Source organism: Ovis aries, chromosome 25 (assembly GCF_016772045.2).
Source record: "Ovis aries strain OAR_USU_Benz2616 breed Rambouillet chromosome 25, ARS-UI_Ramb_v3.0, whole genome shotgun sequence".
Classification (NCBI taxonomy): domain Eukaryota; kingdom Metazoa; phylum Chordata; class Mammalia; order Artiodactyla; family Bovidae; genus Ovis; species Ovis aries.
Window position 1 is genome coordinate 38,376,133 of NC_056078.1, and position 17,643 is coordinate 38,393,775.

The window sequence follows — 17,643 nt, forward strand, 5'->3', positions numbered from 1 at the left end:
TCCTGACCTGCATACAGATTTCTCAAGAGGCAGTTCAGGTGGTCTGGTATTCCCATCTCTTTCAGAATTTTCCACAGTTTATTGTGATCCACACAGTCAAAGGCTTTGGCATAGTCAATAAAGCAGAAATAGATGTTTTTCTGGAACTCTCTTGCTTTTCCATGATCCAGCGGATGTTGGCAATTTGATTTCTGGTTCCTCTGCCTTTTCTAAAACCAGCTTGAATATCTGGAAGTTCACGGTTTATGTATTGTTGAAGCCTGGCTTGGAGAATTTTGAGCGTTACTCTGCTAGCATGTGAGATGAGTGCAATTGTGCAGTAGTTTGAGAATTCTTTGGCCTAGCCTTTCTTGGGATTGAAAACTGACCTTTTCCAGTCCTGTGGCCACTGCTGAGTTTTCCAAATTTGCTGGCATATTGAGTGCAGCACTTTCACAGCATCATCTTTTAGGATTTGAAATAGCTCCACTGGAATTCCATCACCTCCACTAGCTTTGTTCATAGTGTTGCTTCCTAAGGTCCACTTGACTTCACATTCCAGGATGTCTGGCTCTAGGTGAGTGATCATACCATCGTGATTATCTGGGTCATGAAGATCTTTTTTGTACAGTTCTTCTGTGTATTCTTGCCACCTCTTCTTAATATCTTTTGCTTCTGTTAGGTCCATACCATTTCTGTCCTTTATTGAGACCATCTTTACATGAAATGTTCCCTTGGTATGTCTGATTTTCTTGAAGAGATCTCTAGTCTTTCCCATTCTATTGTTTTCCTCTATTTCTTTGCACTGATCACTGAGGAAGACTTTATCTCTCCTTGCTATTCTTTGGAACTCTACATTCAAATGGGTTTATCTTTCCTTTTCTCCTTTCTTTTCACTTCTCTTCTATTCACAGCTATTTATAAGGCCTCCTCAGGTAGCCATTTTGCCTTTTTGCATTTCTTTTTCTTGGCGGTGTTCTTGATCCCTGTCTCCCATACAATGTCATGAACCTCCGTCCATAGTTCATCAGACACTCTGTCTATCAGATCTAGTCCCTTAAATCTATTTCTCACTTCTACTGTATAATCGTAAAGGATTTGATTTAGGTCATACCTGAATGATCTAATGGTTTTCCTTACTTTCTTCAATTTAAGTCTGAATTTGTCAATAAGGAGTTCATGATCTGAGCCACAGTCTTGTTGTTCCCGGTCTTGTTTTTGCTCACTGTATAGAACTTATCTACCTTTGGCTACAAAGAATATAATCAGTCTGATTTCAGTGTTGACCGTCTGGTGATGTCCATGTGTAGAGTCTTCTTTTGTGCTGTTCGCTATGACCAGTGTGTTCTCTTAGGAAAACTGTTAGCCTTTGCCCTGCTTCATTTTTGTACTCCAAGGCCAAATTTGCCTGTTACTCCAGCTGTTTCTTGACTTCCTACTTTTGCATTCCATTGCCTCATCTTTAGAGCACAGCAAGAAGGTATCCCTATAAAGTAGAATCAGAAGGAAGTTAAAAGTTTTTGAGGTTTTGTTTGTGAAGTTGCTCAGTTGTGTCCGACTATTTGTGATCCCATGCACGGTAGGCTCCTCCGTCCATGGGATTTTCCAGCCAAGAGTACTGGAGTGGGTTGCCATTTCCTTCTCCAAGGGATCTTCCCAACTCAGGGATCGAACCCAGGTCTCCCACATTGCAGGCAAGCTCTTTGACCGCCTGAGCCACCAGGGAAGTCTTTCATAGGTTTTGTTTGGGGACCTATGAAAAATTGGAGGGAAATCCTGAGGTATAACATCTCTCATATTACAGATTTTCCGAGGAGAAGGCAAACAAGTATTGACTGTTTTGAGCTAATTGAACACTAAAGGAAACAGAACCTGGATGTCAATAGGTAGCCTTAAGAGGCATCAGAGATAAAACAGCGTTTAGATTTGGTGTTACTGGAAAGGAGGGGACGGCTTTTCTCTTTATAGCTCTGAAGTCCTGAATGACTGTACCCACTGCCTCTCAGGTTTTCTGTTGGGAGGATAGGAATGTTATAAGGATTAGTACAAAATTTAAGGAGTCTTCTAATATATTTTGACTGTGGGTTTTAGTTCCCTTGAGCTTCTGGTTTTTGAAGCTTTTGTGCAGATATGAGTACAGTTTGGGATGGATCACTCTGGATTTGATGGGTTCAGCCCTGCTAATTCTGCCAATATCAGTGGTATTTTTGTTAATAAGAAGACTGGCACCTTGTTGAGATCTTCAGTTTGGGTTTGATTTGGACAAGTGTTTGCTGTGACTTCATTATGAAAAGGGGAGTCTTCTGGGATTTCAAGGAAGAGGCCATGAGGAAATGTTTCTCTGGCAGTTGCATTTCTATACATATTAGGGTAGCATATGTGGTAGCACAGACGAGAAAGGAAGATTTGTGGTCAGATCTTCCTTGGACAGTTTTGGGCTAGGATTTGGGAACTGTCCGAGTTATTGGAGATCGCTACACTGGGTGGTTTAGTAACGCTGAAGGGGAGGTTATATAACAGTCACAGGGTTAAAGGTTGGTATTAGAGTATACCAAAATCCTATATAAATATAGCAGTAATATATTTGCAAGGTTGTCCTTTACGATTTAGAAAAATTTATCTTTGAATTTAAGGGTAAAGCCAGAAATTGGGGGCTTGATTTCCCCCTCAGAATACTCTGGCTAGTCACTCACTTACTTTTTCTCTTTTATTTCCTAGGCAATGCAAGACACTTCATTTTTTTCTTTCTAGTGCCCTGCTATTTATATTTATATTAATAGCATCTATAAGTATATTAAGAGACTTCTTTCTCCAGTGTTTAATTTATTGGACTGGAGGCATCTAGTTGTTATATGTGAAAGACATAATTTATTCTGAGCCTTATTCTGCTTTTTTCTAAGGCTCTTTCTAAGCATCGGAAGTCTGGCAAGGAGGCTGTTTACCCGATAGCTGCCTTAAAATCTTTTACAGAAAGTGAGGAGGGAGACAAGATCATATCACTTTCAGAATCTACTCCTGAATGCTCTCTAAGGGTGGTCAGTCTAAATCTGTAGTGGATTTTGAAATCTGTAGTGGATTTTATTCTTTCTTTGCTTATAGAACTGAATTAGAGCCCTTTCTGTGTTCACAGAAAATTCTTTGTTGGCAGCTTCTGAAAGTCCTATTCTAACTTCTTCTGATTTCAACTGCAGTTGTTGTGGTTTATGATACACGGCCCCCAAATATGGCACCTTGGCATACTGGATATTTTAAGCTGAAGGTGTTTGAGAAAGTGGCAGAAACAGGAACGTGATTCTGTTTTTCTCCTCCTATTGTCCATCTTCCCTGAAACAGGTCATAAAATCCTCATGTGAGAGGTACCCTCCCCATACCTATAGGAAAAGACCATCCTTATCTCTGAAGACAGTTAGATTAAGATCCTAACAAACAAACCTTTGCTAAGCTTCCCCAGTCTACCATGCTTATTCATACTTCCTGCCATATTCCTTCTCTACTCTTCTTCGAGCCTAGCATAAAAATACACAGGTCTAACTGTTTCTTTGGGTCTTGTCTTCATTTCCTCAAGAAGGCTTACATGTCACATATTAGATAAGTCTGTATGCTTTTTTTCCCGTTGATATATCTTGTCTGTTTTATTTTCAGACCCAAAGAGAGTTGAGAAAAACTTCCCTCCTCTACACAATCATGGGTTCGTAAGTCCACTTTAGGATTTTCACACTGTGCCTTTTCCATTCTATTTTTTTTTTCTGCTCCTAAAGTTCCCTCTTATGTAGGAATTAATTGCTATAGACATTGGGGCCCTGGATTATCAGTTCCTAAAACTGTTTTAAATTCCTCTGCATATATCTCCTAAACTTGTTTAGACCTTAGAAAGTGTATAACAATGGCTCTCAGCTCAGAATGAGACCAGATCTAAAAATTCACCTTAAGGAGTTTTCCCCTCTTCTGCAGGAAGATAAACTTAAAGAGGTGTAGAGCTTCTGAGGCTTCTGGCCAGCTTGAGGGGGTAGGAAAAGGTGGGGGGCAGAGGGAGAGAGGGGGCAGAAGGAAATTGAGCACAGAATGAGGGAGGAAGGAGTAAATGGCAAAAGGACTTTAGGTTTTATCTGTGATTTGGGAGGATCTAGAGAGAGAGCGTTCTCTTCTACATTTTTCTTTTACCTTGATCAAGGAATCTCTTACGGAAATAGTTCTGGAATCTGAATTTCTTGTAGCAGCCAGTGGGTACTTGAGGTTTGCTCCCTGTTTGCTCTGAAGGGTCCCTCGTGGGAGCAGTTGTGTGTATGTCTATCACGTTATTCTCTCGCTCAGGCTCTTCTAACGGTCACTCAGTGCCCACAGATCAGTGCCTAACATTTGGCACGTGCGTAGTGTCATCTTAAGGGTTATGCAATTTTCATAGTGTATGTTTTCTTAGGTGTGCTCTTTACGCGTTATGTTTTAAACTTTTCTCTGTTGAAAAAGATGTCTTTCATTACTTCCTGAATCCTATCCCACTAAGTTATGGTGCCTGTTAAATTATACATATTTCATGTTGTTTCCTAAGGCCACATTTTTGTTAAACATTTTACTGGGGTAATAATCATAGGAGGTCAGTAGTACTGTTTTTGATAACTTTTTAATTAATTTATTTTCTTTTGGAAATTTTTTCAGTACTAATGGTGTTTAGTTATAACAAATACATGATTTTTTTTTTTAATGAGCTTTTCTTCTTTCAAGCCAAATTTCATCTAAAAGCTTTCCTGTTCAGATTGTAAAACCTCCTGCACAATACATTTTTCCCAGACTTTGTGATGTATATAATTTCTTCCTGCTATCTTCATAGCTAGTTGTTAGTCATAAATAGAAATACTATGTGTTATCCGTCATTATTTTCTTAGAAGTTTAAGTTATCAGAGAAAGAATCTAGGTTTCTTTTGGCATCTCATTTTATCCCTTATCAAATTAGAAGAGATGGTATGATGAATGTCAGATGTAGACATCTCCACATCCTGTACCTTTCAGTTAGCTGTATTAGATTCTCTTTGCCTCTTCAGAGGGTACATGTCCTTGTATTATTTGTCTCTTACTCACAGTAAAAGAACTACTAAAATCTGCTGCCTTTTACTTTTGTAGCTAGAAAGCCCCTTCAGAAGGCCTTTATTTATTCTCTGTCCCTAAACTCACAGGGTAGAATCTGGTGTGTAGATAGTTTTGATCAGCATATTGGTTAAACATTTTTTGAACTGGAATACCTTTAGGGCTGCCCCATCCTTCTCTATGATATTACACATTCAGAAGGATTTACTTCCTTTCTTAGTCTTGTTTGTCCTGTTCCTTCATTGACTCTGGAAACTTGGTTTAAATTAACTCCATTTTGTAATTTTATTGGCTCTGCATTTTATTTCTATGTTATTTCTTTCCCTCTATCACAGAACCCTTAGCTTTTTGTAAGAAGCCTCAACTAATGTTATTAAGTATTTTTGTCTCTGTAACATTTTAAAGTATATCAAAACATGATTGATGGATGCTGTAGGTAAGTAGTATAAGCAGGACTCTTTCTTCATTCAGAGTCTCAGAGCAGTCATTTTTCTGAGAGTTTAAGCTTCCTCTATCCCAGGTTTAACAATAGTCCTCTGTGGTCCTGGAAAATATTTGTTTCCAGTTCTTATTTGCCATTATGCTGATGGTTGAATTCACGTTTCAGTAAAAGTACTCTATCTGGAGCCTGTGTGTAGTACTAGCAATCCTTGGCAAATACAGCATATCAATTTAATAAGAGCAGCACACTGATTTCTATATTATAATTTCCCACAGTATTTAATCCCATCTCCTGGCCTCATTATTTTGCTTTTTAATATGTTATGGTGCCATATTTCAGATTCTTATTACAAAATTTCTTCTTTGGAAAGTCTATTTGTACCTAAGTGAATAGGAACTTTCCTAGTGGTCCAGTGGTTAAGACTCCACACTTCTACTGCAGGGGGTGCAGGTTTGATCCCTAGTTGGGGAGGTAAGATGCTGCATGGAGCAGCCAAAAAAACCTGAAGGCGTTACCTGCATGAATTAAGAATGTAAAGTAGATATAGATTATCCCTCAGCTACATAGAGTTGCTTAAACTAAAGTTACATGTCAATGCCATGAGAAATACTTAAAAAACTTAACTCTGTCTATGAGTATAATGCAAACGTGAACTGAAAACATTTTTAAGCTTTTGTATGGGTTATTTTTCAGTTTATTTTTGTTTTGCAGTCAGATTTTCTATTCCTGATTTTTTTTTTTAGCATAATGGTCACCATACCTTTATTTACCTAACAGTCAGGTTTTCATTATTGAACTTTAAAAAATATATATATATCTTAATTTATCCCAATAAGATGATAAGAAATCATTTCAAATGTAAGACTTCTTTAAAAATTTTTTAAAACTATAAAACTAAAATTTTTTTCCCAAAATTGGTTCTGCTAATGGAAATTTTCTAATAAACAAAATTTCAGTATCTTTTGAAACTTTATTTAAATTGTTACTCATCTACAAGTAATATGTTCACAGTGAGTTCAGTGTATATAAGAATTGAACATATGCACTTTAACTGCATCAGCCTTTCTGTTTTGGAGTGAGGAAGTTTATTTTCATTTGGTATACTATGCTTCCGTATATCAAATTCAGGTTTGAATTATGTGAAAACAAGTTATTTAAATAATGAGGTCCCCCCCCCCACACACACATTGGGAAGGATTACATTGATTTCTGAAGCTTTTTTATCACAAGGAATTCTGAACATGCAGGATTTGAACTTTCTCGTGTAATAATTGTTCTGCTAGAAAACCCTTTCCTGTTCCTGGCTTGGGTTAGTGCTTAGCTGTATTTTTAGTAACAGTCCTAACTCAGAGGCTATGTAAGCACTGAGCGAAGATGGAGTCACAGGGTAAACTGGGCTTGCTTCCCACAGGGAGGGCTGGGAGTTGAGCAGGAAGGAAGGCCTGTTTGTCAGTGCAACTATGTCTGAGTAGGCAGCAGGCGACACAATGTCTCCCTTGTACAAAGTAACTCTCTTAGTGAGTGCTCAGATATGTGAGGAAAGTGTTTGGGTAAGTGAAGGAGAAGCTTGGGGGTATTTCAAAGAGATTCTTTTCATGTTTTTGTGGCATTTGGATTTCAGGGAGTGTACTATTTGTTGCAGCAAAGTACTGGCTTTGTTTTCCGTGGCATTTTAGAATTTTTGAACAAGCTCTACTATCGGCAGTTTGGAACGTTTTACTTTCTAAAACTGTGAGCTTAATTTAAAAAATACGATTTCTTTGTGATGAAAAGTTAATTTGTACTTCTTGAAATCAGTAAAAAATTAACTGTGGCATTCATTTTTAGGAATGAGTTCTTTCCCAGACTTAAAATCTTCTACTTTTTATTGTCATTTTCATTCTGAAGTCTGAGCCAACTACTGATCATGATGAAAACCTCTTAAAGCTGATTACTGGTGTTTAAAATGTATAATGTTGATTTCAAGGATAATTTGCTTGTTTTAAAACAGTGGGGCTGTTGTTACTTCAGTGACTGTGATGAAAAAGTTTTTAAAATTTACTTCAGTTTGAATAATATAAAGTTCAGTTTTCAACAAAAGAACTAGTCATTTTTCTTATGGAAATCCTGATTTTTTTTTTTTTTTTTTGTGGTCAGCTAACGTAAATGGCTGTTATTTTAGAATACCGCTTTTGTATTTTCAGTGGCCTTTAATTATCAAGCTATAAGTAGTTAACTTTTATAGAGTGTATGTACATGTTTCTAGTGTTTTGCTTTTGGATTTGTCTAGTGGAGTGTGACAATATGAACCGCTTTGACCGATCAGACAGAAATGTTCGACAGTCTCAAGAAGGATTTTGGAAAAGGCCACCCCAGAGGTGGAGTGGACAGGAACATTACCACCTTAGCCATCCTGACCACTATCATCACCATGGAAAAAGTGACTTGAGCAGGTGAGTCTAATTTAAAATATGTTTTCTCTCTTAACTAGTTTTAAATCGTAGTTCCCCCCTAACCTCTCAAAACTGTTTTTTGCCTTTATATTTAGAGGCACCGAAAAACATTTCAAGTTATGTGTGGTATTAATTGGAATAATATGTCTAATTCTTCTGTTTTGGCCTAAATCTTTTTTTTTCTATGTCTGCTGTTTGAACTTTAAAGTTCGATATTATTGTCTAGTTCTCATTTGGAAATGATCAGGTGTTTACTTTGTTAAAGTTTATTATGTTTCAGATATTAATGTGTGAGACTAGTGCCGAGTGATTTGTCTTCTTTTGTTCATATAATAAATTGAAATTTAAAAATTCCTCAAGTATGATGCTAGAATTCCTTTTCTTTTGAAGTGTAATGTAGTCTTTAATTTGGTCAGACCTTATGTATAATGTGGCAATGTAGTCATTCAAAGCTGGGATCACACTCTGGCCTGGAACAGTGTAGCTTTGTTAGCTTAGATAATTTTTTAACCTCTTTCTACTTCAGTTTACCATCTGTAAAGCATACTTAATAATACCTTTCTCTCAGGCTCAAGGATCAGGGATAAATGTGCCTGGAGCAGTGTTTGACTTACTGTAGGCACTCAATGGCGGTTATTAATTTTTTTTCTTTTTATTCTCTCATCTCATTCCCCTAGGGATTTAAAGTCCTTTTGGAGCACATTATTAGTACAAATAGTAAAATTGGGATAAAGAGATAGTGGAAAGGGGGAAATATGAGGTGCTGTAGAGTTCTTGAAGAAAGAAAGAAATTTGTCTCTAAGATTTCTTGTAGCAAAAGAAAAGAACAAAAAGCAAAGAACAAAACTTGATCCATTACAAGATTTATAATGTACATGGATAAAGGATATGTTTCTCAGTTGATTTGCTTTTATGAGATAGAAACCTATAAGGGATTGCTTTGCATGAGTTTTTATAAGGAGAACACCTTGTGATGTAGTGGAGAGGTCTCAGACAGAATCCCAACGTAGAATTAATGATGAATTCCTTAAATCTTTGATTCCTTAAGTTAATGATAAATTCCATAAATAAAAAATGCTTTTTTATTTGTGTTCTTCAGTTCATGCTACAAAGAACTCTGGTCTGAGAAAAAGTAGTTCTACAAGTGAATCATTGGAGTTCTACAATGAACTCCAAATAAAGTTCCTTCTGTTGGTAAAGTCTGATGCCAGGATGAAATTTATAGAGTGTCTGGAAGAATATATGTAGTACATATCGTCCCAGACATTATTTTGGCTGTTCTCTTCCTTACGTCTGGGCTTTTGATAAGTAATGGACATCAGAGAGTTGGTCCTATCAGACAAGAATCTGATGTAAAGATAGTCTTCATTGCTAATAATGACGATGATGCGTCCTTCATCTTTGGTGGTTGGTTTGTAAGAAGGTAAATTTAAGGCTAACTTATGAAAATTTAGAAGCCTACCTAAAATGTGAACCTTGCGTATAAGATAAGATTTATTCAACCATTTAACAGGTATTTATTGAGAACATGTATGTTGAGTTCTCAACTCTTAAGCTGGAATGAATTTGGAGATGGTGTGAGAGGTGAAAGCTGTAGATTGGTAATGGCTTCTTGGAGCATTGTTTTGAGAAGGATAAAACAAATTACGTAGTGTGTAAGCTTAGTTGGATTCATTGCCGTTATCAGCTTGGTAGAAGATTTTTGTGCCTTTTCCATCCCATAAAAAGATGAGTAGTAAATACTTCCTGCTGCCAGGATGTTTCGAGTATGGGAGAGAGAGGTATGTAAATAGTTATAATGCGGTAGTACAGTGTAATGATGATAAGTGCCTTGAAGTGATGTATACAGGACTCGAGGAGCATGCAATTTTTTGCTTAGGATAGTGGTGTATCAAGAAAGTTACTGTTGAACTGATAACTTGACTGTAGCAATTGCAGAGGATTCCAGGTGGTGCTCAGAGAAGGCAATAACACCCCACTCCAGTATTCTTGCCTGGAAAATCCCATGGATGGAGGAGCCTCGTAGGCTGCAGTCCATGGGGTTGCTAAGAGTTGGACACACTGAGCGACTTCACTTTGACGCATTGGAGAAGGAAATGGCAACCCACTCCAGTGCTCTTGTCTGGAGAATCCCAGGGACGGGGGAGCCTGGTGGGCTGCTGTCTATGGGGTCGCACTGAATTGGACACGACTGAAGTGACTTAGCAGCAGCAGCAGGTGCTGCTAGTGGTAAACCTGCCTGCCAATGCAGGAGACATGAGACCATGGCTTTGATCCCTGGGTTGGGAAGATCCCCTGGAGGAGGGCATGGCAAACCCACTCCAGTATTCTTGCCTGGAGAATCCCTTGGACATAGGAGCCTGGCAGGCTGCAGTCCATAGGATTGCAAAGAGTCAGACACAACTGAAGCAATTTACATGCACGCATGCAGTTTCTATATAAGGATGAGTATTCAGATGGAAAAAATAGTGTGTACAAAGCCATGTATGGAACACTGTGGCATTTTCAGAGAGCTACTCTTAGGTTCATAGCTGAATTGCTAGGTCATTTGGAGGAGTGAATAAATGCGATCTCTAACTATAGATAGAAAAAACTATCCATGCATTTTAAGATAAAGGGTGACAAGTTTCAACTTTGTGAGACTGTTAATAAGAATGTCCAAAATGGAATGAATTACCTGGAGATAGCAATCTCTGTCCTTGGGAATGATCAAGCTGTGACTGATTATTTATCTGTCAGAAAAGTTAAACATTTTTCAAAAACTGTATTCCTGGAGGTCAATAGGTGTAGAAAAGAGAACCTTTGATCAGATGACTATAGGAAGGCCAAGTTAAATGATTTTTTTAATAGTAGACTCCAGTGCCTTTAATATATACTGATAATTCTGTGATGTTGCAAAAACTGGTAAAGAAAAATATGTAGCCATTTCCCAAAACACATGACAACAGATCCCTTGTAAGCAGTGTACTCTGAGGTCCTAGTGATTTGTGGGTCATCCGCACTCGTGAGTCTGAATGAGGAGAGAGAAATGCATAATACTGTTGATGGTTGCTGATTTGACTCAGGGCAGAACTTCCCAACAAATGAATTGACACACACTGGTTTCTTGCAACTAGTTATAAGTTAAGCAGCTGATTGATCCCCTCAGGCTTTTGGGTAGCTGTGAGAGGTTTAGGACTCTTAGATTTCTTAGAGCCAGTTATGGGGTGGATGGTAGAAAAACCTCATCCAAATTAAGCCTTACTCCAGCAAACCTTAGAACTATTACTTTCTTTCTATACCTTGACTTTAAAAGATTTGGATGTGCTAGCCCCAGGGCCTTTTAACATGTAACATGTGTAAAAGTTCCTCTTCCCATTCTTTGACTTCTTAAATGTTGCTGGTTCTCTTTCTTGTCTGTCCTTTAATTCTCATCGTTGTCATAATTAATTATAGGATTATGTCATATCTGTAACTCAGGAGACTGGTGGTTCAGAACCGCTCATCTACTTTCTCTGTATTTTTGTCGGTACTGCTCTCTCTTTTCACCTGACCTAACCTGTTATTCCGTTTTTTCTCTCCAGACCTCCCCTTTTCCCTACAGCTTCACTAGCCAAGTGAAATTCTCTTACATCTTAATAAACCCACATCCTTGACCTCTCCCCCTACATTTTCCTGATTGTAACTTTTTCCCAAGTGTACTGATTCCTCAGTAGCCTTCTTAGATGAAGGATTCTTATTTTCTAGTCACTCTAGAACTGTTCTGTTTAGGGGTGAGGCTTTGTCTCCATTCCTCATCTTCACTTCTGAATGAAGGGTTCCTAAACCTCTTTCCTTTGACACTTAGGGCATTTGTCTTTATCAGCTTCTCCTTAGTGGTCCCATTCCCTAGTTTACAAAAGTCTTGGCCCCAGGCTCACTTCCCTCTGCACTGTAAGTTTTGCTACAACTCTAAATGTAGCCTCCAGTGTTCCTGTACGTGATTCATTTGAACTTCTGGCTCCCTAGTTCCTCTTACATTAATATGTAAAATCTGTCATCTGAGAATACGGATAGTTTTACCTTTTTCTTTCCAGTCTGGATACTCCCTCCCCCGGCCCCACATGATTGCTGTGGCCGGAACCTCTAGTACAAGTTGAGTGATAAGAGCAGTCATCTGTGTCTTGTTTCTGATCGTAGGATCAAAGTGTTTAATCTTTTACTGTTAAATATGATGTTCACTGTGGGTTTTCATAGATGGTCCTTATCAGATTGAGGAAGTTCCCATCTGTTCATATTTTGTTGAGTGTTTTTTTAATCATGAAAGGGTATTCGATTTTGTCAAATGCTACTGCTGTGTCTATTGATATAATTATTTTTCCTTTCATGCTGTTAATGTGATGTATGCCTTTGATTGATTTTTCAGATGTTGTACTAACTTAACATTTCTCAAATAAATCCCACTTGGTCATGATATCCTTTTAGATGTTGCTAGATTCAGCTTGCTAAGTATTTTGTTGAGGATTTTCTATACCATTCATAACAAGTATTTGTAGTTTTCTTGAGATTTTGTGTATGTGTGTGTGTGTGTTTGATATTATCACACAGATTGAATTGGGAAGTGTTTCTCTCATTTCTATTTTTGGAAGAGTTTGTGAAGCAGTTTTGTTAACTCTTGATGTACTATTTTGTAGCATTAGCTGTCGACGTTATTTGGGCCTGGGACTTTTTTTGCAGTGAGTGTTCTGATTGCTGATTTACTCTTTTAGATGATCTGTGGGTGTCTGTTAGGCTTTCTTAGTTTGTAGTGTTGTTCACATCTTCTCTTTCTTTGGTGACCTTCTTAGTTGTTTTATCTGTTAATGAGGAGGAAACATTAAAGTCTCCACCTTAAGTATATCTTGTAGGGAAGATTTGATGGCAACAAATTAGGTTGTTATCTGGGGATATTTTAGTTTGTCTTTAATTTAATTTTATTTTTTTGTCTTTAATTTTAAAGGATAGTTTTGCTGCATATAGGATTCTTGGTTAACAGGAAAGCCTTTCTTTTATAACTCCTATGCTTTCTGTTGAAAAATCAGCTGTTAATCTTGCTGAGCATGTCTTCTAACACAATAAAAGAACAGTTTTTCTTGCTGTATTCAGGATTCTTACTTTTTATTTGGCTTTTGTTGGTTTGAATATGATGTGTCTCTCTTTTAGTTTATCATATTTGGGAACTAATGATTAGAAAGCAGTTTCCTTAAATGCCTTGCACCAATAAGTTTCCAGCCTTTTCCAAGGGGCTGTGTGTGTGTGTGTGTGTGTGTGTGTGTGTGTGTATTCAGGGATACCTTCAACAACATGATAAGCAGTTTGCAGTACTGCCTTAGCCTTCATTTCCTGTTTGCTCAGAGGCTCAACATCAGCCAAAGGTGAGGGATTAAGACTTTCTTAGGTATTTCCTTGACTTCCACACGTGTATGGCCTTCTCTGTGCCTAGGAATATGTTAGGGCTTTCCAAAGCTTCCTGTGGACATGTGATTCCTCAGGTTTTCCTTTAAAATTTTTCACTTTCTTCTTTGTCCCAACTGGTATTGCCATCTCAGGCAGCTGAGATTTTTAAACCATTGTCACTAATTTTCTTCTCTTTTCTCTTTTAAAACATATTAGAGTTAAGGCTGTTCCCATTGAGGGAGCTCTGAATCAGGTCAAATAAAACAACTGCTGAGAGTGGACCTTTTCTAGGGAGGTGCCATTTAGGTCAAATAGTAACACTTCTGGAAACGGTGCTGCTTGGAGAGTTCCAATCCCAGTTTACCTCCCATCTCACCCTTAAGAGATTGCTGAATGTCACAGCTACTGCACTTGTAAAGCTATTGTTTTTCAAGCTACCACAGAGCTAGGAAGATAAATAAGGAAATAGAATAAATTAAATGTCACAGAGTTTGGTCTCATGAAAGTCGGTTGGTTTTCTTCAGTAAGTGGTTTTTAGTTGTTAATTCCAGAGTTGATTTGGTTGTTTCTGCTGCTGCTACTGCTGCTAAGTCACTTCAGTTGTGTCTGACTCTGTGCGACCCCATAGACGGCAGCCCACCAGGCTCCCCCGTCCCTGGGATTCTCCAGGCAAGAGCACTGGAGTGGGTTGCCATTTCCTTCTCCAATGCATGAAAGTGAAAAGTGAAAGTGAAGTTGCTCAGTCATGTCCAACTTAGCGACCCCATGGACTGCAGCCCACCAGGCTCCTCCATCCATGGGATTTTCCAGGCAAGAGTACTGGAGTGGGTGCCATTGCCTTCTCCGTTGGTTGTTTCTAGAGTTCTGAAAAGTTGATTTTGCCAAATTTGCCAGTGTTCTGGATAGCTCAAACGGTAAAGAATCTGCCCACAATGTGGGAGACCTGTGTTCGATCCCTGGGTTGGGAAGATCCCCTGGAGAAGGGCATGTCGACTCCCTCCAGTATTCTTGCCTGGAGAATTCCATGGACAGAATGAATTCATTCCTGGAGGGCTACGGTCCGTGGACTCGCGAAGAGTTGTACACGACTGAGAGACTCACACACACACACTCTTAGAGCTTTTGTGTGGGAGTGGGTTTTTGGAGATCTTTGATTCTGCTGTTCTCTAAGTCCTTCCTTCTTTTCCTTTTGTCATCACTGTTCAAAAAAATTAATGGCCTTTATTTTTTAGAGCAATTGTAGATTTACAGAAATTTTAGGCAGAAGGTACAGAATTCGCATGTATTTCCTTAACTCTTATACACAGTTTCTCTGTTATTAACATCTTATATTAATGGGGAATATTTGTTTCAATTAATGAGTTAATACTGACACATTATTATTAACTAAAATGTATAGTTTACATTAGGACTCACAACGCTTTGAACCAGTGGGTTGTGTGTACATTCTGTGGACTGACGCATGCACAGTAGCGTGTATCTACTGCTACTGTATCACACGGGATAGTTTCACTGTCCTTGAAACCCCACATCCTCCATGTATTCATCCTTTTCTTCACCTCTGAACCCCTGCCCCCTGGAAACGTTCTTGACAAACAGTGAAACAGTGATCTTTTTACTGTCTCCATAGCTTTACCTTTTAAACAGAATGCCATACAGTTGGAAACAGAATGTAGCCTTTTCAGATCAGCTTCTTTTAGCAATATGTATTGGAGGTTGCTCCATGTCTTTCTGTGGCTTTATCTCACTTAAGAACAGTCGTTTCTCTTTATCACTAAGAAAGAGTCCATTGTATGGATGAACTGAAGAACCCACCTACCAGTGAAGGTAGACAAGAGATGTGGGTTTGATCCCTGGGTCGTGAAAATCCCCTGGAGCGGGGCAAGACAACCCACTCCAGTATTCTTGCCTGGGGAATCCCATGGATAGAGGAGCCTGGCAGGCTGCGGTCTGTAGGGTTGCAAAGAGCTGGACACAACTGAAGTGACTTAGCACACTCGCTCATGCACGTCTGGATGAACTGCAATTTGTTTATCCGTTTACCTACTGAAGGATGACTTGATTGCTTCTGAATTTGGTAATTATGAATAAAGCTGCTCTAAACATTTATGTGGGTAATTATTCAACTCATTTTGGTAAATATTAAGAAGCATGATTGTGGCATTATATTGTAAGAATATATTTGATTTGGGCTTCCCAGATGGTGCTTGTGGTAAAGAACCCGCCTGCCAATGCAGGAGATAGAAGAGACCAGGGTTCAATCCCTGGGTCCAGAAGATCCCCTGGAGGGGAGGGCATGGCAGCCCACTCCAGTATTCTGGCCTGGAGAGTCCCACGGACAGAGGAGCCTGGCAGGCTGCAGTCCATGGGGTCCCACAGAGTCGGACTCAAGTGCAGCGACTTAGCATGAACGCACACACGCATGCGTGTTTAGTGTGGTAAGAGATTGCCATGGCTGTGCATGCACTTCTCTTCCAGCAATGAGTAGGAGCTCCTGCTGCTGCATACGCTTGTCAGCATTTGGTGTTGTGGATTTTGATCGTTCTGATAGGTGTTCAGTGGCATTTCATTGTTGTTTTAGTTTGCAGTTCTCTAATGGTATGATTTTGGGCATTTTTTCATAGACTTATTGTCTATATCTGTGTTTTGTCTTAGTGAGATGTCTGTTTAGAGCTTTTGCTCATTCTTAAAATTGGCTGTTTTCTTGTTGAACTTTCGGAGTTCTTTATATATTTTAGATGCCAATCCTTTGTCAGATACATTTATTACAAATATTTTCTCCAGTCTGTGTTTTGCATTTTCATTTTCATAATGATATTTTTCACAGGGCATATATTTTTAATTTTATGCAGGACAACTTGCCAGTCTTTTCTTTCATGGGTTGTACTTTTTGTGTCATATCCAAAAACATATTGCCAAAGTCACCTAAATTTTCATTGTTACTTTGTAGTTTTGCATTTTATATTTAGATCTTTGACCAGTCAGTGTTCAGTTAATTTTTGTGAAAGGTGTGCAAGGTGGGTTTTTTTTTTTTGGTGTATAAATGTCTAATTATTTCACTACTATTTGTTGACAAGACTGTCTTCTTTCCTTTGAATTGCCATTGCTCCTTTACTAGGGATCAGTCAGTTCAGTTCAGTTGCTCAGTCATGTCCGACTCTTTGTGACCCTGTGGACTGCAGCACACCAGGCTTCCTTGTCCAACTCCTGGAGCCTGCTCAAACTCATGTCCATCATGTCAGTGATACCATCCAACCATCTCATCCACTGTTGTCCCCTTCTTCTCCTGCCTTCAGCCTTTCCCAGCATCAGGGTCTTTTCCAGTGAGTCAGTTCTTTGCATCAGGTGGCCAAAATATTGGAGTTTCAGCTTCAGCATCAGTCCTTCCAATGATTATTCAGGACTGATTTCCTTTAGGATTAACTGGTTTGATCTCCTTGCAGCCCAAGGGACTCTCAAGCGTATTCTCCAACACCACAGTTCAAAAGTATTAATTCTTCAGTGCTCAGCTTTCTTTATAGTCCAACTCACATCCATACATGACTACTGGAAAAACTGTAACTTTGACTAGATGAACCTTTGTCAGCAACATAATATCTCTGCTTTTTCAACGTAATGTCTCTGCTTTTTAATATACTGTTTAGGTTGGTCATAGCTTTTCTTCCAAGGAGCAAACATCTTTTGATTTTATGGCTGCAGTCACCATCTGCAGTGATTTTGGAGCCCCCCCCCCCAGAATAAAGTCTCTCACTGTTTCCATTGTTTTCCCATCTATTTGCCATGAAGTGATGGGACCCGATGCCATGATCTTAGTTTTTTGAATGTTAAGCTTTAAGCCAACTTTTTCACTGTCCTCTTTCACTTTCATCAAGAGGCTCTTTAGTTCTTTGCTTTCTGCCACAAGGGTGGTGTCATCTACGTATCTGAGGTTATTGATATTTCTCCCGGCAATTTGATTCCAGCTTATGCTTCGTCCAGCCCAGCATTTCTCATGATGTACTCTGCATTAAGTTAAATAAGCAGGATGACAATATACAGCCTTGACGTACTCCTTTCCTGATTTGGAACCAGTCTGTTGTTCCACGTCCAGTTCTAACTGTTGCTTCTTGACCAACATAACAGATATCTCAGGAGGCAGGTCAGGTGGTCTGGCATTCCCATCTCTTGAAGAACTTTCCACAGTTTATTGTGATCCACACAGTCAAAGGCTTTGGTATAGTCAATAAAACAGAAGTAGATTTTTTCTGGAACTCTGTTGCTTACCAAGGATCAGTTGACTGTATGGGTGAATTTTTGGACCTTCTATTCTGTTCCATT

At 38.8% G+C, this 17,643-nt stretch overlaps 1 protein-coding gene across 18 annotated transcripts in view; it reads left to right on the top strand.

The window, feature by feature from the left end:
• CCSER2 (coiled-coil serine rich protein 2) overlaps positions 1-17,643 on the top strand; it is a 162,671-nt gene that overhangs the window by 67,220 nt on the left and 77,808 nt on the right. For 17 of the 18 annotated variants that reach the window (XR_006058041.1, XR_003586992.2, XM_042240826.2 and 14 more), the window contains one exon: positions 7,770-7,932. Coding sequence is in view for 16 of the 18 variants with exons in the window: in XM_042240826.2 (XP_042096760.1) it covers positions 7,770-7,932 (163 nt within the window). In the remaining 2 variants the exon portion in view is untranslated. Of the gene's footprint in view, positions 1-3,621; positions 3,702-7,769; positions 7,933-17,643 lie in introns of those variants that run through there. The other variant, XM_042240831.2, reaches the window with a different exon arrangement.